Source organism: Helicoverpa armigera, chromosome 23 (genome assembly GCF_030705265.1).
Source record: "Helicoverpa armigera isolate CAAS_96S chromosome 23, ASM3070526v1, whole genome shotgun sequence".
Classification (NCBI taxonomy): domain Eukaryota; kingdom Metazoa; phylum Arthropoda; class Insecta; order Lepidoptera; family Noctuidae; genus Helicoverpa; species Helicoverpa armigera.
The window spans coordinates 2163771-2180128 of NC_087142.1; the positions used below are offsets into that span (position 1 = coordinate 2163771).

The 16358-nt window shown below is 34.8% G+C and overlaps 1 protein-coding gene across 3 annotated transcripts in view; it reads left to right on the plus strand.

Annotated features, from left to right (window-relative positions):
- Nucleotides 1–16358, plus strand: part of LOC110371358 (fibroblast growth factor 22) — a 199198-nt gene that overhangs the window by 162411 nt on the left and 20429 nt on the right. For all 3 annotated transcript variants that reach the window (XM_021327558.3, XM_021327560.3, XM_021327559.3), the window contains exon 4: nucleotides 3500–3603. In XM_021327558.3, coding sequence (XP_021183233.1) covers nucleotides 3500–3603 — 104 coding nt within the window. The remainder of the gene's footprint in view (nucleotides 1–3499; nucleotides 3604–16358) is intronic.

Sequence of the window (16358 nt, forward strand, 5' to 3'; positions counted from 1 at the left end):
CTAGAGATGATTATATAGAAAATTCTTCATGTAAATATCACCAGCGTGCCGTGGGAGCTACTTCATGCATCCAGATAAGTATATACCGTCGTACCACAAACACTTTTAAACGTCTATTGAATACTTGTCTAAAAAAATGACAGAAAATGACGTTGAAATAAGGTCCATTTTGTAGCTACTCTTTTTTTAGACAAGTGTTCAACAGATGTTTAAGTTTTAGTAGTAAGGCTGATAATCTTGAACGGATGGGCAATCTAACACTACAAGTATTTTTCAAATCGGACTAGAAGGCGGATTAGTGCAAACAAATAAATACTTCAGCTTTATAATACTAGTATAGATTATATCAAATACAAAAATACATCATTACCATCTTCAAACAGCCACTAATAGCCACACAATAGCCGTACATATCTCAAACAAAGATCCTATCTTAAGAATAATACAATCCACTTCCTTCGGCGCACATTATTGAGTAGATTCAGTTCGATATCTCGACGGCTCTTACTTACATCACCGTGTTAATAACAATTAAATTAAACATCCCCTGTAGCTATCTTTTGATCTTTGTACAATGTACAATGTTTTGAAAAGTACCACTCTGTGCAATATGTATGATAAAATATCCTGTGTCTGTCGTTTATCACTTTAAAATTAAACTGCACTTTTAGACGGCCCCCTAAAGAGCTCTTTAATCTACATTGATCATCGTCTGCCTCGCCTTTTCCCAAATATGTTGGGATCAGGCTATGCATGATGCAGCTGTGTTTAGCAAGGAGCGAATGCCTACCTGACCTCCTCAACTCAGTTACCTGGACAACTCAATGCCCCTAGAATATAGTTGCATCTAAACGTTATTGCAAAGAATCAAATACATTTATTTGCTAGCAATATATTCCAAATAATATAACTCTGAAGTACAATAAAAATGTAAATTCTCAAACTTGCATGTTTTTTGCAACAAAGTTTACATGTGAAACTTCTGCAAGTATCGCTAAGTTTGAGTACAGAGATTGCCAAGTACAGATAGACGGTACATCTTTATTACAAAACGAAGTCTTGTTTATTTCTGTTCGCGTTAATTACTAGAGTTCCTGTTTAGCTTTGTTCTATTTTGGAATGTCTAGACTACATAGAGAACTGAGGTTTATGGTATGATGTGTAAACGTAGGAAGTTCCTATAGCGAAAATGATTACCTATTCAAATATATTAGTACTTTATTGTATTTATAATTAGCTACTTTAATGTTAAAATACAAAAGCTGAAGCGAAAATCAAATGAATCTTAACTGGACTTTTTCACACTAGCGGATTTTTCACTCTCTTTTTTCGAGCATATCGTATGGGCGTAAATCCGCTGGTGTAAAAGTGTTGATAAACCTGAAAAAATAATAATTTTACAGATATTTTTATACAAAGAATATATGTAATATTTAAACACTTTACTACAGCAAAAGCGTTAATAGTTTAAGAAACAGCTTCATAACACCACCATTAAACGCAATCTAGCAGAGATTGTTACAAAATGCTTCCGTTTATAACCCTTTCATATGATCTAATATAGAGAACACACGTACAATGGCTAAGAAGTCAGAATACAGTCGTTTAAGTAACATCTTCACATGCTGTGTTACAATAACGCATTGTCACGACGCCATTTTGGATCGCGAACTATAAAACTGTTGCATTCAAACATTATAATGAGATAAGGGGTAGGACTATATCTTTGATGTTATTTTTTTCAATATTTTTTTGTAAAGATTAATTAATTTGAGGGTTCTGACACTTCAAATGGCACATCTTTTATCAAAAAAGATATTTTACTCCCAGTAAATGACACTGGCCAATTGAAAAAAAATCTGTGTTAGTTAGCCCACATGTCATGATAGGCTTAAAAATTAGTCTATGCTATTTTATATCTGGGCGCGTGGAGTAGTTCCAAAGGGAATCGGGAAAAACTGTTAGTGGAAGATAGTTTTAAATAAACAAACTTACGATAACGAAAGCTACTTCATCTCTAGATGATACCAATAATCACAACTCTCATTTTCACACGTCAGAACAAAGTTTACGATGCGGCTAAACACACATCAAAGCTGAGCGTAAAAGCCTACGCTTACCGAAACCGGTTCAGTAGTTTCGGGGATTAACATTGAAAGACAAACACTAACGAGTACTCAAGATGATTGACAAATATTGCTCACAGTTAGGTTTGGAAGCAAATGTTTGTTTTTTAACCGGAACCAAAGTTACCGACAGATTGATAAATTAACAAATGTAAAGTGTTATTAGTCATTCATGCATAATACATTAACTATTTGGGAAAGCTAAGATGGGTGGGCGAGTATCCTTATGACCAGAAACAAATGAATAAGTAGGTCTGAAGCTTTGCATTATGTAAAGCAACTTTTGGCCCCATCGTTAACAAAAATAAAATGCCTACTTCAGAGCTTCCGAATACATTTTTTTTGTGATTAGAAAGAGTTTGATTGAGCAATTAATTTAGATAACTTTCACTAATTCAAGGATACTTCATATGCACTTCAACTATCGGCATTGTCAATAAAAAGCCCGTTCAGTATGTCTAAAAAGTAGATACTTTCATAGATAGTGAGTGGAACATATGGTGATATAATATATGCAATATTTACGGCCGTTCGCCTCCCATAAACAACATGTATTACATTATACCCCATAAGCATGTCTTGACCTTAACATATTTTTCCTTTTCCCCATTTAAACTTACCATATTTACGAACACCATTTGAAACGCGTTGAATTTGTTACTGGCAGCATTAGACTCATGAATAGTGTTGTCATGCAAATAGTCGACTATTAAGATCGCCATTTTAGTCGACTCAATGAGTGTGGAACGCGCTTTATTTACACTTAAGATTATCTCGCATTTAGAGATGTGAACGATGTTCCGATTTGTTTTTAGTCGATTGTCTGCCATGACAGTTATCGTTTTTCATAATGAGCTCTTTCATGGCAGACTTGTCAAGGTGTTTACTTCCTCGTAGTGAATGTACTGCCAGTATTTATTATAAGGAAACGTTTTGAACTTGGAACTTACATCATTTTGGATAGCTGTGGAGATTCTTAGCGACAAATAAAACGGGTTGCGGTTGTCGCGCCTTTGACAATCAGTGAGCTTGAACGACTGCGATAAATAAATGTTTTGAGCTTTTATTAGCCTCTGTGAATAGTTACTGGATATTGCGCGTTTAGATTTTATAACAGTTTTGATACGCATAGCCGTACTTAGGCATAAATCTTAGACATCTTCTGTAACGTAACTGTAAAACATGTTCTTCTTTTCCATCCATGTTAGTGAACCATGGCAGTCAGTACTTTGAAAAAATTGATTCAAAAATTTTGAACTTAAGCTTTTTTATAAAAAACTACATACATTCCTATGTAGCATTATCGTTAGCTACCGAATCATGTTTTAATTTTTATGTGTGCTTAACTAATGAGTACGTTTGTTTGTCCACAGCGATACTTCGGCGTGCGACGTACAATGCAGGCCTCCTGACGATCCAGGGGGTCTCCACCTGCCTCTACCTCTGTATGGATGCCTGCGGGTTCCAGTACGCTCATGTGAGTATGACCACCATCCATTTCTACCAAAAACAATCACACGAAATTTCTTATAGCAGAAGTGAGTTCCGTGTCATTTCAGAAGAGTTACCTAAGCTGTTTACCTTTTTTTAGGCGATCCTATATAAAGAGGGTTTATGTTACGTTAATGTATATGCGAACATGGTCTTGGTAATTCACAATTTCAACAAAGCGTAACAGAAAACAAAAAAAAAGAAAGAATAAATTCTTTTTAAGAGGCAGTATCAAGATCGTAGAGACATATATTGGATATATGTTGAATAAAAGAAACATCTGAAATAAATTCACCTATCCTTTGAATCTTTTAGGTACTACCTTATTTTAATACTGACGAAAGAACAAAGACCTTTAAAATTTAATAAAACAATAACAGTTACCAAAATGAAGTGTTGCCAGACGGTGAATCAAAATACCCGCGTTTTTGTTGATAGATTATAAAAACAAACGATGTTTCTATCAACGCGGAATGGTGGCCGCTTGTCGTCGCTTGCGCAACGCGCCGGTTAGTGTTGCCAGCTGCTAGCAAATTGCGGGACTTTGAGGGGAAGTTAAGTCATGTACTGAAAATGGTTGATTATTCAGTAACTATAATTTGGAATTGCAAAAAATTTATACCTATATAGCTTCCTTCGGTCCCTATTTGACATATGAAATAACTGTTTTAAAAATATTATATATGTAGGTATTTAAAAATACAGCCAATATGTAAATTTTACACACTATTTCTACATATATCTAATGTATTACATTACAGCTCTGTTTATATGAAAAATATCTCGAAATCGCAAGAAAAGTGCACATATGTATAGTAAGTTCAACTCAGTTGTGCGCGCGGCCTTATGTGTGGGTAACCCTTGTACATATACAGTAACTTTGTGTGCGTGACAAGAGGTACAGTCGGGTACATGTAGGGATTTTTAGAATGAAACAAATCGCGTTACATGATACGTGTTTATTGTCCGAATACTGAATCCTAAGTGCCCTCGCTTACATCTTACATAGGTACACTTAAGTACTACTTAATACTACACTACACGCCCCATCGGCAAAAATTAAAAAAAAATACAGTATGTAATTTTTTTTTATATATAAAAAACAGAAAAATTAAACTTAAAATTAAACAATAAACATGTCTTACAATTATTACAAATTATGATATAGCTTAGTCCTATTTTTATGTACGACCTTATCTTTGCCATTATGCGATATTATTACATTCGAACCGTCGTCTCTAATAACATCATAAGGACCGTTGTACACTGGTTCTAATTTATTCTTTCGTGCATCATTTCTTATTAATATACGGTCACCTGCTTTATAACTTACAGAGTTGAGATAAGAATCATAACGGGTTTTCCTATTAATTTTACTTTTAGACAAATTTAGTTTAGCATCATACTGAGATTTCTGTAATCTGTATTTTAGTTCTTTAGCATAATCAGAAAAATTGTACAATGGTTCTAGGGAATTACAAAGATTACTTGGTATATTACAATATTTGCCAAACACTAATTCATAAGGTGAATATCTTGTTTCAGTATGTACTGTAGTGTTGAAAGCAAAACACCAATATTGGAGCCATGTACTCCAGTCAGACTGATTTTCGGTTTGAATTCTTAAATATGTAATTAAATTTTTATGGGTATTTTCTAGAGAACCTATTGTTTGATGATGATAAGCGGTTGACGTTAGATGTGTAATTTTCAATAGTTTACAAACTTGTTGCATTGTACTCGACACGAATTCAGTTCCTCTGTCTGATATAATTTCTCTTGGTATACCGTACCTTAATATAAAATTATTAACTAAAGATGCAGCAACCACCTCAGTATGCTTAGATGTAAGTGGATATGCTTCTACATATTTTGTTAGGTCGCACTGTAAACTTAAAATGTAAATATTATTAAAACTATCCTTAGGTAATGGGCCCACTAAATCTAAATATATCCTATCGAATGCACAGTTGCCGTGATTTGTTATAATCATTGGCTCTTTAGTGTGCTTAAAATGTTTGAGTCGTTGACATTGGTCACATCTTTTAACAAAGTCTGTGACGTCATTTTCTAATCCTGGCCAAAATAACGTTGGCGGATATTATTTAACATCCTTCGGATACCTACATGACCGCTAGTGGGTAACATGTGGTAATCGTTTAATATGACTCGCTGAGTGTCTTTATTATCTACCTTAATGACATTTCTTAGAACACATAATCGTGGACCGGTCCATTTCGTTTGATTGTTTATACTTTGAGCTAGCTCTTTTATCAATTCAACATTATTTTTATTTTTTAATACATACAAACAGTCGACTTTTACTTTATTACAAAAATATGTCAGTTCTCTCATAAAGACATCTCGTGTACAATACGATTGAGAAACTGACTTTATATAAACAATATTTTTATTTGAAGAATACGCGAATAACTCCGTTTCCTCAGTCATATCTTTCTTAATTCGTCTCCATTCATTTTCATCAACAAATATTAATTCTGTATAATTCTTTGGTGGTTTTAGTACTTCGACAACTCTCGGGTGATCAGTCCGATCGTCAGTCTGTGCGTCTTCCACCAAAGTATTATCAAAATTTTTAGAGTCACTTTCAGTCATTTTTTTCTTTTGTGCCCGCGTTAAAACTGATACAATTTTCTCATTCATAGCTTTCAAATCATCACTTGACATACGAATTCGTGATAACGCATCTGCAGCTGCATTATCGCGACCTTTCACATATTCAATCTCAAACATATACTCTTCTAAGGCCAATCTGAATTTAGTTAGCCTACTTGATGGGTTTGTCATGTTAAATAAATATATTAGTGGTCGGTGATCTGTTCTAATTACAAATTGTCTACCATAAAGGTAGGGCCGAAAATATTTAACTGACCATACGATCGCTAGTAATTCTTTTTCGATCGTAGGGTATCGGATTTCCGCCTGATTAAGATTACGACTGGCATAAGCTACTGGTTTATTATCACCATTGCATAATACGGAACCGATTGCATAACTTGAGGCATCTGTTTGTAATATAAATGTATTAGACGGATCGAAATTTGGATATTGTAGTATTGGTGGTGTTGTCAACGCCCATTTTAATGAAGAAAAAGCTTTTTCACACTTTTCATTCCATTCAAATCTAGCATATTTACGACAAAGTTTATTTAATTCTAGAGCTTTTTCAGCGAAATTGGGAATGAATTTCCGATAATAGTTTGCGAATGCGACAAATCTTTTTACCTCATCGGTATTTGTTGGTGTTGGGTAATTTTTCACGGATTCAATCTTTTTTGGATCTGGTTTAATACCATCTGCGGATACGATGTGACCTAAAAATAATATTTCTTTACGTAAAAAGTCACATTTTAATGGGTTCAATTTTAGATTAACTTTGCGAAGTCTAGTTAAAATATCCATTAGGTTTTTGTTGTGGGAACTCAAGTTTCTGCCAAAACAAATTATGTTGTCCAAATATACAAAACATTTGTCATAGTTAAGACCTGACATTGCAACTGTCATTAACCGAGAGAAAGAACTGGGACTAGTTTTAAGACCCATCGGCATACGTGTCATTTGATACTGTCCGGATGGTGTCGTAAACGCTGTGTATTTTCTACTGTTTGCCTCCAAATTGGCCTGAAAGTATGCTTGTGATAAATCTAATTGGGTAAAGTAAATGGCTCCGGAAAGTGAATCCAGTATATCAGTGATATTTGGCAATGGGAATTTATCGTTTAAAATTCTATCGTTCAATTTTCGAAAATCTATCACTAACCGCCACTTTTTTGACAAATCATCAGACTTTTTGGGTACCAATAAAACGGGACTAGACCACTCACTCTTTGCCGGTTCAATAATACCATCTGAAAGCATGTTTTTCACTTGTTTTTCGACCTCATCTCTCTGAGAGAATGGTAACCGATACTGTTTTACGTACACCGGATCAACATGTGGTTTTAATTGTATACTATGGTCATAAATTTTGGTAGTAGTGAGTTTATCTCCTGGAAGTTGAAAAATGTCAGAAAACTTAGCACAAATGTTTCGTATAGATGTACGCTCTTCCTTATTTAAATGCTCTAATTGTAATAAAGAAAAGAGTTTTTTCACTCTATCCGCGTCAATGTTATTGTGTTTCTCAAAGTGTAAAATTGAATAGTCCGAGAAACTCTCTACTTCTGGTCTGAAATAATTTAGATTTACTTGACTTTCCCTCGTATTCAAAATTAAAATTCTAATTTTTCCTTGATTAGGCTTACATATACTTCCTGCCACAAAAACACCTTCGCATAACTCTTTTGGTAGGACTACGCAATCCTCTTTAATTACGCTATCAATATAAAAGGTCATTTCGCATCTCGGTGGAATGCTCAAAAATGTGTTATTTCCTAAAGATCCTGAATTCATTTTTATACACACCTGATCATCACAATTACCTAAAGCCAATGTATTATTTTCAAAATTTAGAATAGCTTTGTATTCATATAAAAAATCTCGTCCAATTATTCCTGCTTGGTTACAAGGCAAGAATTTGATTACATAGAATTTATGTCTGAATACCTTTCCATTTATGTTTAATGAAACATAAACATAACCATCGGCCTGCACTTCGCCCCAATACCATTTATAGTAAGGTATTCATGTTGTATTGGAAGATTCATATTGCGAATGGTTTCGTATTTTAGTGCCGAGAGTGACGCTCCGGAATCTATCAACAATCCATATTTGGTACCTTCTACTAAACATTCTATTGTACTATTACGCTCACAAGCTAAAATAAAATTAGGGTCGAAAAAATTCTAATGTCTCGTTGTTTTGATTGTTATTGTTTTCCGAGACTTGGTTATCACCCTCTAAAACATTAATAGAGCGTCTGTTCTGGTTTATATTGTTATTATTTCTGCCTCTAAAATATCCTCTTCGATAACCTCGGTTATTACCTCGATAATTAAATTGTACATACCTTCCGTTATTCTGTGCAAAGTTTGATTACCTTGATAGCGGCCTCCTCTTCCACCTCTATTGCCTCGAAACTGACGTGACACCCCTTGACCTTGAGAATTATATCTAGGATACCTACCTGCTCTGCCTCGCTGGTTCATAAATACTGATGGCTCCGCCACCGCACGTGATGACGACATCTCCTCGTCTTTGGCACCCTGTATGGCTTCCTTGAGGTTGGGGTAGTTCCTAGCTGAAATAATAAGACTTAAGTTTCGATCCCTAAGCCCTTCGGCAAATCGTTTGACCGCCAGCTTCTCATTGATAGGTTTTAAAATCTTATAGGCCTCCTGATCTCCGTCGGCCTCCGAGATCGTCAGATCTACAAATAATTTTCCAAAGACTTCCCGTATTCATCAATAGATTTTGAATATTGTCGCGCATTTATTAACTCACTGTGTACGGCCGTGCTTGATTTTTTAGTCAGTAAAATATCCTTCATATCCTTAAGTAGACTATCGCAAGAATTATATGACGGTGCTAGACGCAATTTTGCGCTTTCTGACAACCGTGTCTTTAAGATAAACTGAATTAGTAACGGTTTGCTATCACCATCAATCATGCTGTTATAAAGTTCAATTGAATCAATAAGATTTTTTGTCACTTCTTCCTCTCCAGTCATTACTGGTAAGAGGGATACTGCCGTTTTTAAGTTAAATTTTTCCATCTTGGTGTTTAGCTTTTCAACAGTACTGTTGCTTTTACAAAAATCTTCTATCTTATTAAATAAAGACTCTATTCTTATAGAAATTTCCTTTACAGCTAATATATCCTGTCCTTTTATCTCACCTCTCAAAATCTTTTCATCAAATAACTCAGAATAAGACAGGTAACTTTTATAGATAGAATGTGCACTATTGAGCTTTTCCTTTAAAACGCTAGGTGTTCTTTTACTCTTACCTAGTTTAGTAAGATTATCCTTCAAGTTCTTTATTTTATCAAAAAGTTGCTCAAACTCTTCAATCATTACATAGCATATATCTTAAACTTTCCTAATATACTAGAATACAAGAAATAAATGAGAATATAAAATCATAATAGCTACGAGTACATTATTATAAACTACATATAACTAAAACACCGCGTTTAGAAAATAACCGCACGTTAGGAAAAAAAAAGTCGCACAATACCTGATCACATGGTACACCGTGTCGCACAATACCGATTTGTTTACACGATTATGCACTTTTATCCACTGCACACGCAAAAACCACCACGAAGATCGCCTTTACACCTCCCGTCCTGGATCTACTCGGGGTTGGTCCAAATCTATACCCCTCCTGCCAAGGCCAAAAGAACGCCGCAGAGTTGCGCGATAGTTGAGCTCTCGTCGTATCAAATTCGTATGGCACCGTATGTACAACTTGTAGACTCCATAAATAAACACCATGAAGGTCATAATCAGGAAGATACTCAATATGATGTCAGTGGTCGATATATTTCGACTGATATCATTTATCTTCGGCATCGCTTGATTAGTGCCCCCTGACGCTGTCTGAGCGATCACAATTTCCTCTTGTTTGGAAGCGCCTGATCCCATTTTTATCCGAATAATTACACTTGGTTATATATTTTTCGATAAAAACGTCCGTATCGTAGCACTCTGCACGGCTATTTTTTTCGTTGGAGACATTGTCTTAGTTTGATCGCCATGCCTTATAAGTCCATGGAATTCATAACAAAAGTGTCCACTCGCGCACTGATCCACTACTGGCAGGGTCGCCATGTAGGGATTTTTAGAATGAAACAAATCGCGTTACATGATACGTGTTTATTGTCCGAATACTGAATCCTAAGTGCCCTCGCTTACATCTTACATAGGTACACTTAAGTACTACTTAATACTACACTACATACAATACAGTTATTTAGGGGTTGTATACGGGGGTTTAAAGAAAAACAGTTATTACGTAATTTAATGTTTATTTATTTATAATGATTATGAATCGCTATTTGAAAAATCAAATGATGAATTTTCGGATTCGCTACTCTCCAAGGAGAATTATAAACTCTGACTCCAATGTCAAAATGTCTATAGTATTCTTCTTTTTTCTTTTCTACATGTCGACAAGTATTACGCCACATCCCTTCATCAATTTGACTTAAACGTTCATTTATGAGTTTCATTATTTTGTTATTTTGGTCGACATTATGCGAAGCAATATAACTTTTTAAAATTCCCCACACATTTTGTTTACATTATTACAGCCCCGGATCTTCATTTTTTTTCAGGCAGGGCAAAAACTGAAAAATGCCGCCCCGCCTACCTACCTACCTACTTATGTTTATTTCCAAAACGAAAGTCACTTTTTGGTGGGTAAAAGACTTAAAAAAATATGTCAAAATCATTGTAGTGAGCCTGTTGGCCAGGTTTAAGTTATGAAAGTCGAAACAGATTAATGTACACAAAAAGTCAATAAGTTTTAAAAAGCGCTGTGAAGTAAGTAACAAGTAGTCGGAAGCGGATTTTTTTTTGTTTTCGAGGTCTCCATAAATGTTTTTTTTTTGCTACATTTGATTTATAAAAGGTAAGACAGCGTGGATTTGGCTCATGTAATCAACAAGGTAATGTCTGTGTAATATTGCGCGAGCGAAGCGAGCGCGAAATTTTTTGAGTCTACGACACCAATGTACCTGATTAAGTACATTGTCAAGCAACATGTAGCCGCGAGCGTAGCGAGCGCGAACTTTTTTAAGTTATTTGTTTGAAGACTCACAAATTATACTGGGAATTATGTACAAATAAAAAGAAACCGTGATTGATTAGAGCGAGTGCCATTTGTGTTCATTGATTCGGTGCGTCAATAAAAATAATAAACAATCAGAAAAATAGGACATAAATTGTCATAGCGAAGCGTCACCGCGAGCGTAGCGAGCGAGAATTTTTCACTTACTTGGAGCATGTTAAAAGTGAAAAATAATCAAAATTTTTTAGAAACTTTGCTTGTCAGTATCATGATACAATGGAAGTTCCTTATCAAACGGGTGTAATTTCATCGAAATTTCCTGGTGGTGGGGCGTCCCGCGGCGCCCCCGAGACCGAGGCGGCCGGGTTATTCGCACACCCTGCACCATAGGTTAAGACGGCCCTGTAGGTAACTATTATGGTAATCTGTGATGTAGGATTTAAAATCAGGCAGCCGCCTGATTTTGCCGCCCTCTGAATTTGCCGCCCGGGGCATGGGCCCCGGCTAGCCCCCCCCTAGATCCGGGGCTGCATTATTATACTAGATTATACCTCTTTTTACATTCTTAGTCCACACTTTTATTTATTGTCCACGTACCCCGAGCTAGAAAATATGTACTTAAGGAGTATTCAATTCTTAGATACTGTCAATGTCAATTTGAAAAGACGTATGAAAAAATAATGAAAAACTATATTTAATAATAAAAAGCTTTGAATGTCGTTTTGTTTTTTGAAACGCTTTATCTGACTCCTTAATAATTTCTCCGCGAATAACTAGTATTTTCGTAAACGACTGTACCCATAAGAAAAAGTGATAAGAACACGTCATGCTCGGACGACGTCACTGTCACACGAATGAAAGTTGTATATTTACAAGCCGACGCACACATAGCGCCGCGCGCAAATCTGAGTTGAACTATCTATACCTATCTCGTTTTCCTAAAACTACTATAAAAGTCTTACAGACCTTACAATCTAGCACAATAGAGTTACATATAATTCCTAAACATAGACAAACTGGTAGGTAACCTTCATATAATAGCCCGCGTAATCATCAGCGCCATCTACCGTTAGAAACTGACACTAATTACGTTTATGACGCAGGAAATTGAACAAAATGGCGGCGATCGAACGAGATTTGTTACCAATCACGGGAGAGATTAGGATAATGATATTAATTAATGTTAATCTTATTACGTTAATTATTGGGCAACGGGAGATTTATTACTAATTAAGCTATCTTGTTCGGTAATTGTGTTAGATTTGTATGTATATTGTATCTATAAAATTATAAGTAGCCATTGGTTTTCGTGTTGTAATGGTCACCGACTAATACTTTTTTTTCTAATTGAATGTAACTTTATAACTGTAGTTTGTCAAGATTATTTTGTACTCGTAATTTGGGCTGTCAATGTGCTTAACTATATTTTTATTAAAACAAAAGCCATGAATGGGACTAAGACATTACCTCATTAAACAAGACTTTTCATTAATAAATTGACATGGAGTAGTTTTGGGATGAAGTGACGTCCTCCTAGCCGATTATCGGCTGTTCTCATGTAAGGTGATTAGCCAACTGCGCAGGACATATTATAATGCAAAAGCACTTGCGCAGACACAGGTGCACTCACTATTCCTTCACTCTCATAACCCGATGGGACGGCAATCCGACACCACCGGAGAGAAATCAGATCAGAGATGGGATGAATGTACATACTTGCACAAATATGACATTTATAAAATTAATTTTAGACGATGATAAAATCAAAATGCCAGCATAATCATTTGATTTAAGCCACACCAGGCTATTTGTCTATATATTTATTGCATTCCACATACAAAGTCTCACAATTCGGAAGCACTATAAAATTATCTACAATGATAACTTTAATGAAGACATAAACTTCAAAAGTAATGGTGACATTTAGGTTCAATTATTTTAGACAAGAAGTCTGAAATGTCGTTATTTTTGGTACTTTTGGTTTGTTGGTTTATTTGCTTGAATGCGCTAATCTCAGGAATTATTACAGGAATTATTGGTCCGATTTGGAAAAAAATATATCAATGTTAGATAGCCCATTTATCGAGAAAGGCTTTAGGGTACTTTTTATCCGAGTTCGTGGAGAAATTTTCATGGTACGCGGGTGAAACCGCTGGCAGAAGCTGTTATAGTTTAAAATATAATGTTATTTTGAAAGGGTTTCTTTCTATATTTAGTTACTCAAACTGTGTCACCCTTTTCTAAGACCTAGAAATTGTACAAAAAAGAAAGCTCATTAATTTATTTACCTCTTTGTAATTGAATCCGGGCGCCGAGAAGAGAGGCGAAAGTGGATTTTATTTATCTAATTGCTTAAGAAACAAACTTTTTACAGCTATTAATTATTGTCGTTTTCACTACTGGTTAAAGGTTTGAATTTATTTTTTAGGTTACAAGGTAGGCTGTTAATTATGTAGGAATACTTTTTATAAAAGTAGTCTTACAGATATTTTACTTCTCGATATAGTACTTAGCTACTTAACTTTAAAATTATGTTTTTTTGATGATAATGGGTTAATCAGGCCAGGCATTTTTTGTACAAAAATAAACATCTTAAAACCTAAAAAACTTGTACACAACGTTTTAAACCTTAGTACGATTTCTACATCTTACATATATCGAAAGCGGAATACTGTATAGTTTATTAACAAATAAATTAGACAAGTGGCTTAATTATCCCGATTTGAACACAACTTACAGACCACATGACTAAAACAGTCGAAGCAACCCACCCAAAACAAAAATGTGAAAGACTGCCAAGTTCGATAATATGGGAATGCTTCGCCTATAAAAGAAGTGAGATCTGAATAAGTACCAAGTTCCATACACATACCTCAGTTAAAAATAGTTACTTTTTAATGACGTTACTTGGCAAGTTTTCATACACCTTGTTATAAACCTACTAAACGCAATGAATCAAGTATTTAATTTTCTATTAAAACTTGCCAAGTAACATCATTAAAAAGTAACTATTTTTAACTGAGGTATGTGTATGGAACTTGGTACTTATTCAGATCTCACTTCTTTTATAGGCGAAGCATTCCCATATTATCGAACTTGGCAGTCTTTCACATTTTTGTTTTGGGTGGGATTTCATTTATTTTTGTAAGGTTGTTTATTTTATTTTTTTCTTATGATGAAGTTACTTAAAGAAATGTCTCATTTATACTATCTTTTAGATTTTTTAATATACACTATGTTTCTTACAAAGAAATGAACTAGATTAACTAAATGGACTAGATTTACCAACTGACTGACATTACATGTTATCATATATTATGATCGTGGATCAAAGCTACACATTCGTTATTTTCGAAAGTGATTCACACTTGGCCGTTTTCAGATTTTTACTTTACTTTGACTAAATACAAACCTTTGTACCATTTGAAGATATATTTTATAAATATAGATAAATTTAGTTCGTTTTAGTTCCTTAGGGGTATTTTACACCGGGTATAAAACACCTTCATTATTTTGAAACCGACTCACACTTGGCCATTTTCAGATTTTTCCCTTTACCTTGACATAAAGGCCTACCTCCATGCCAAATTTCAAGTCAATACGACCATTGGAAGTGGTCTAGGTTTTTGATGAGTGAGTCAGTCAGTCAGTCAGTGAGTGTATAGTAAAAATAGCGATTTTCTGACGTCAATATCTCAAGACCTACAATAGGTATATTAATGAAATTTTGTATTTTAGATAAGTGAGGGAGTCTCAACAGATACTAGAAATTTGAAACGCGTAAATAAAATAGATTTTGAGTTACAGGGGGGTCGAATTTGGCCCGAAATGGTTCGTGTAATATAACCCACGGCCGGTGTGTCGCTTTTTTTGCTCGAACTTGGCGGACACACTGCCGTGTGTCTAGATAGATAGAATAGACTATTATTCTCTGTATATAGCAATCTAGGCTGCATTAAGTTAGTGTTAGATAATACAATTAAAAGTAGACTTCTACGCTTACACGCAACACTTACCCTAAAACAAAATTAAGTATAATTATTTATTTATCTTGATATAAACAAGAAGTTCTACTAATGGTGATAGATGGATAGAAACACAATGCAAGAGTAGGTAATTTTTTAAACTACAAAAGTAGGATACAAATGAATAGACTGTAAATAATAATGTGTCTTTAGATTACTTCCATACTCATAAACTTACACATTTAAATGCAAACCATACTTAATAAAAACATGCAAATAACAAAATATGAAGTACTTACAGACACATCTGATGTCACCGTTTAATAACTAAATGGCGTACGTGACTACCGATACCTAGTTTTCAAGATTGCATATTCTATGAATATTCAGAAATGTATTATTCCTCTATTATTTATATTCGAAAGATAAAACTTCAGGGCTATAAATGCGTGGATTTACGTGGACAAACATAATCTGGGATCATGAAATTTCACTATATTTGATAGACAAGAGATTTGTTTTGCAACTTTACTTGCGTTTCCTAAGATCTGACAAATCGTTTCAATATTCATTTTGCATTTTCTTATATTATTTATTTTATTTTTTATTATATTCTTACTTAAGTCGTGGTGGCCTTGTGGGCAAAGAACCAACCTCTCGAGTATGAGGGCGCGGGTTCGAATCCAGGTCAGGCAAGTACCAATGCAACTTTTCTAAGTTTGTATGTACTTTCTAAGTATATCTTAGACACCAATGGCTGATAAAAAGGTGAAGGAAAACATCTTGAGGAAACCTGGACTATATAGTCTGAAATCACCAACCCACATTGAGCAAGCGTGGTGATTAATGCTCAATCCTTCTCCGTGTGAGAGGAGGCCTGTGCCCAGCAGTGGGACGATAAATAGGCTGTAACTAACTTACTTGCAATTCATGTTCTTTCAATGGTTGGTTGATATTGGCTCCACCTAATTATGTCCTAGCATTGAATTGAAAAAATAACAAATTCCTTTCTTACAAGAAAACCTAACTTCTTAAATTAAATACTACCTACTTATTACCTTCAAGACCAATAGCCAGAGAAT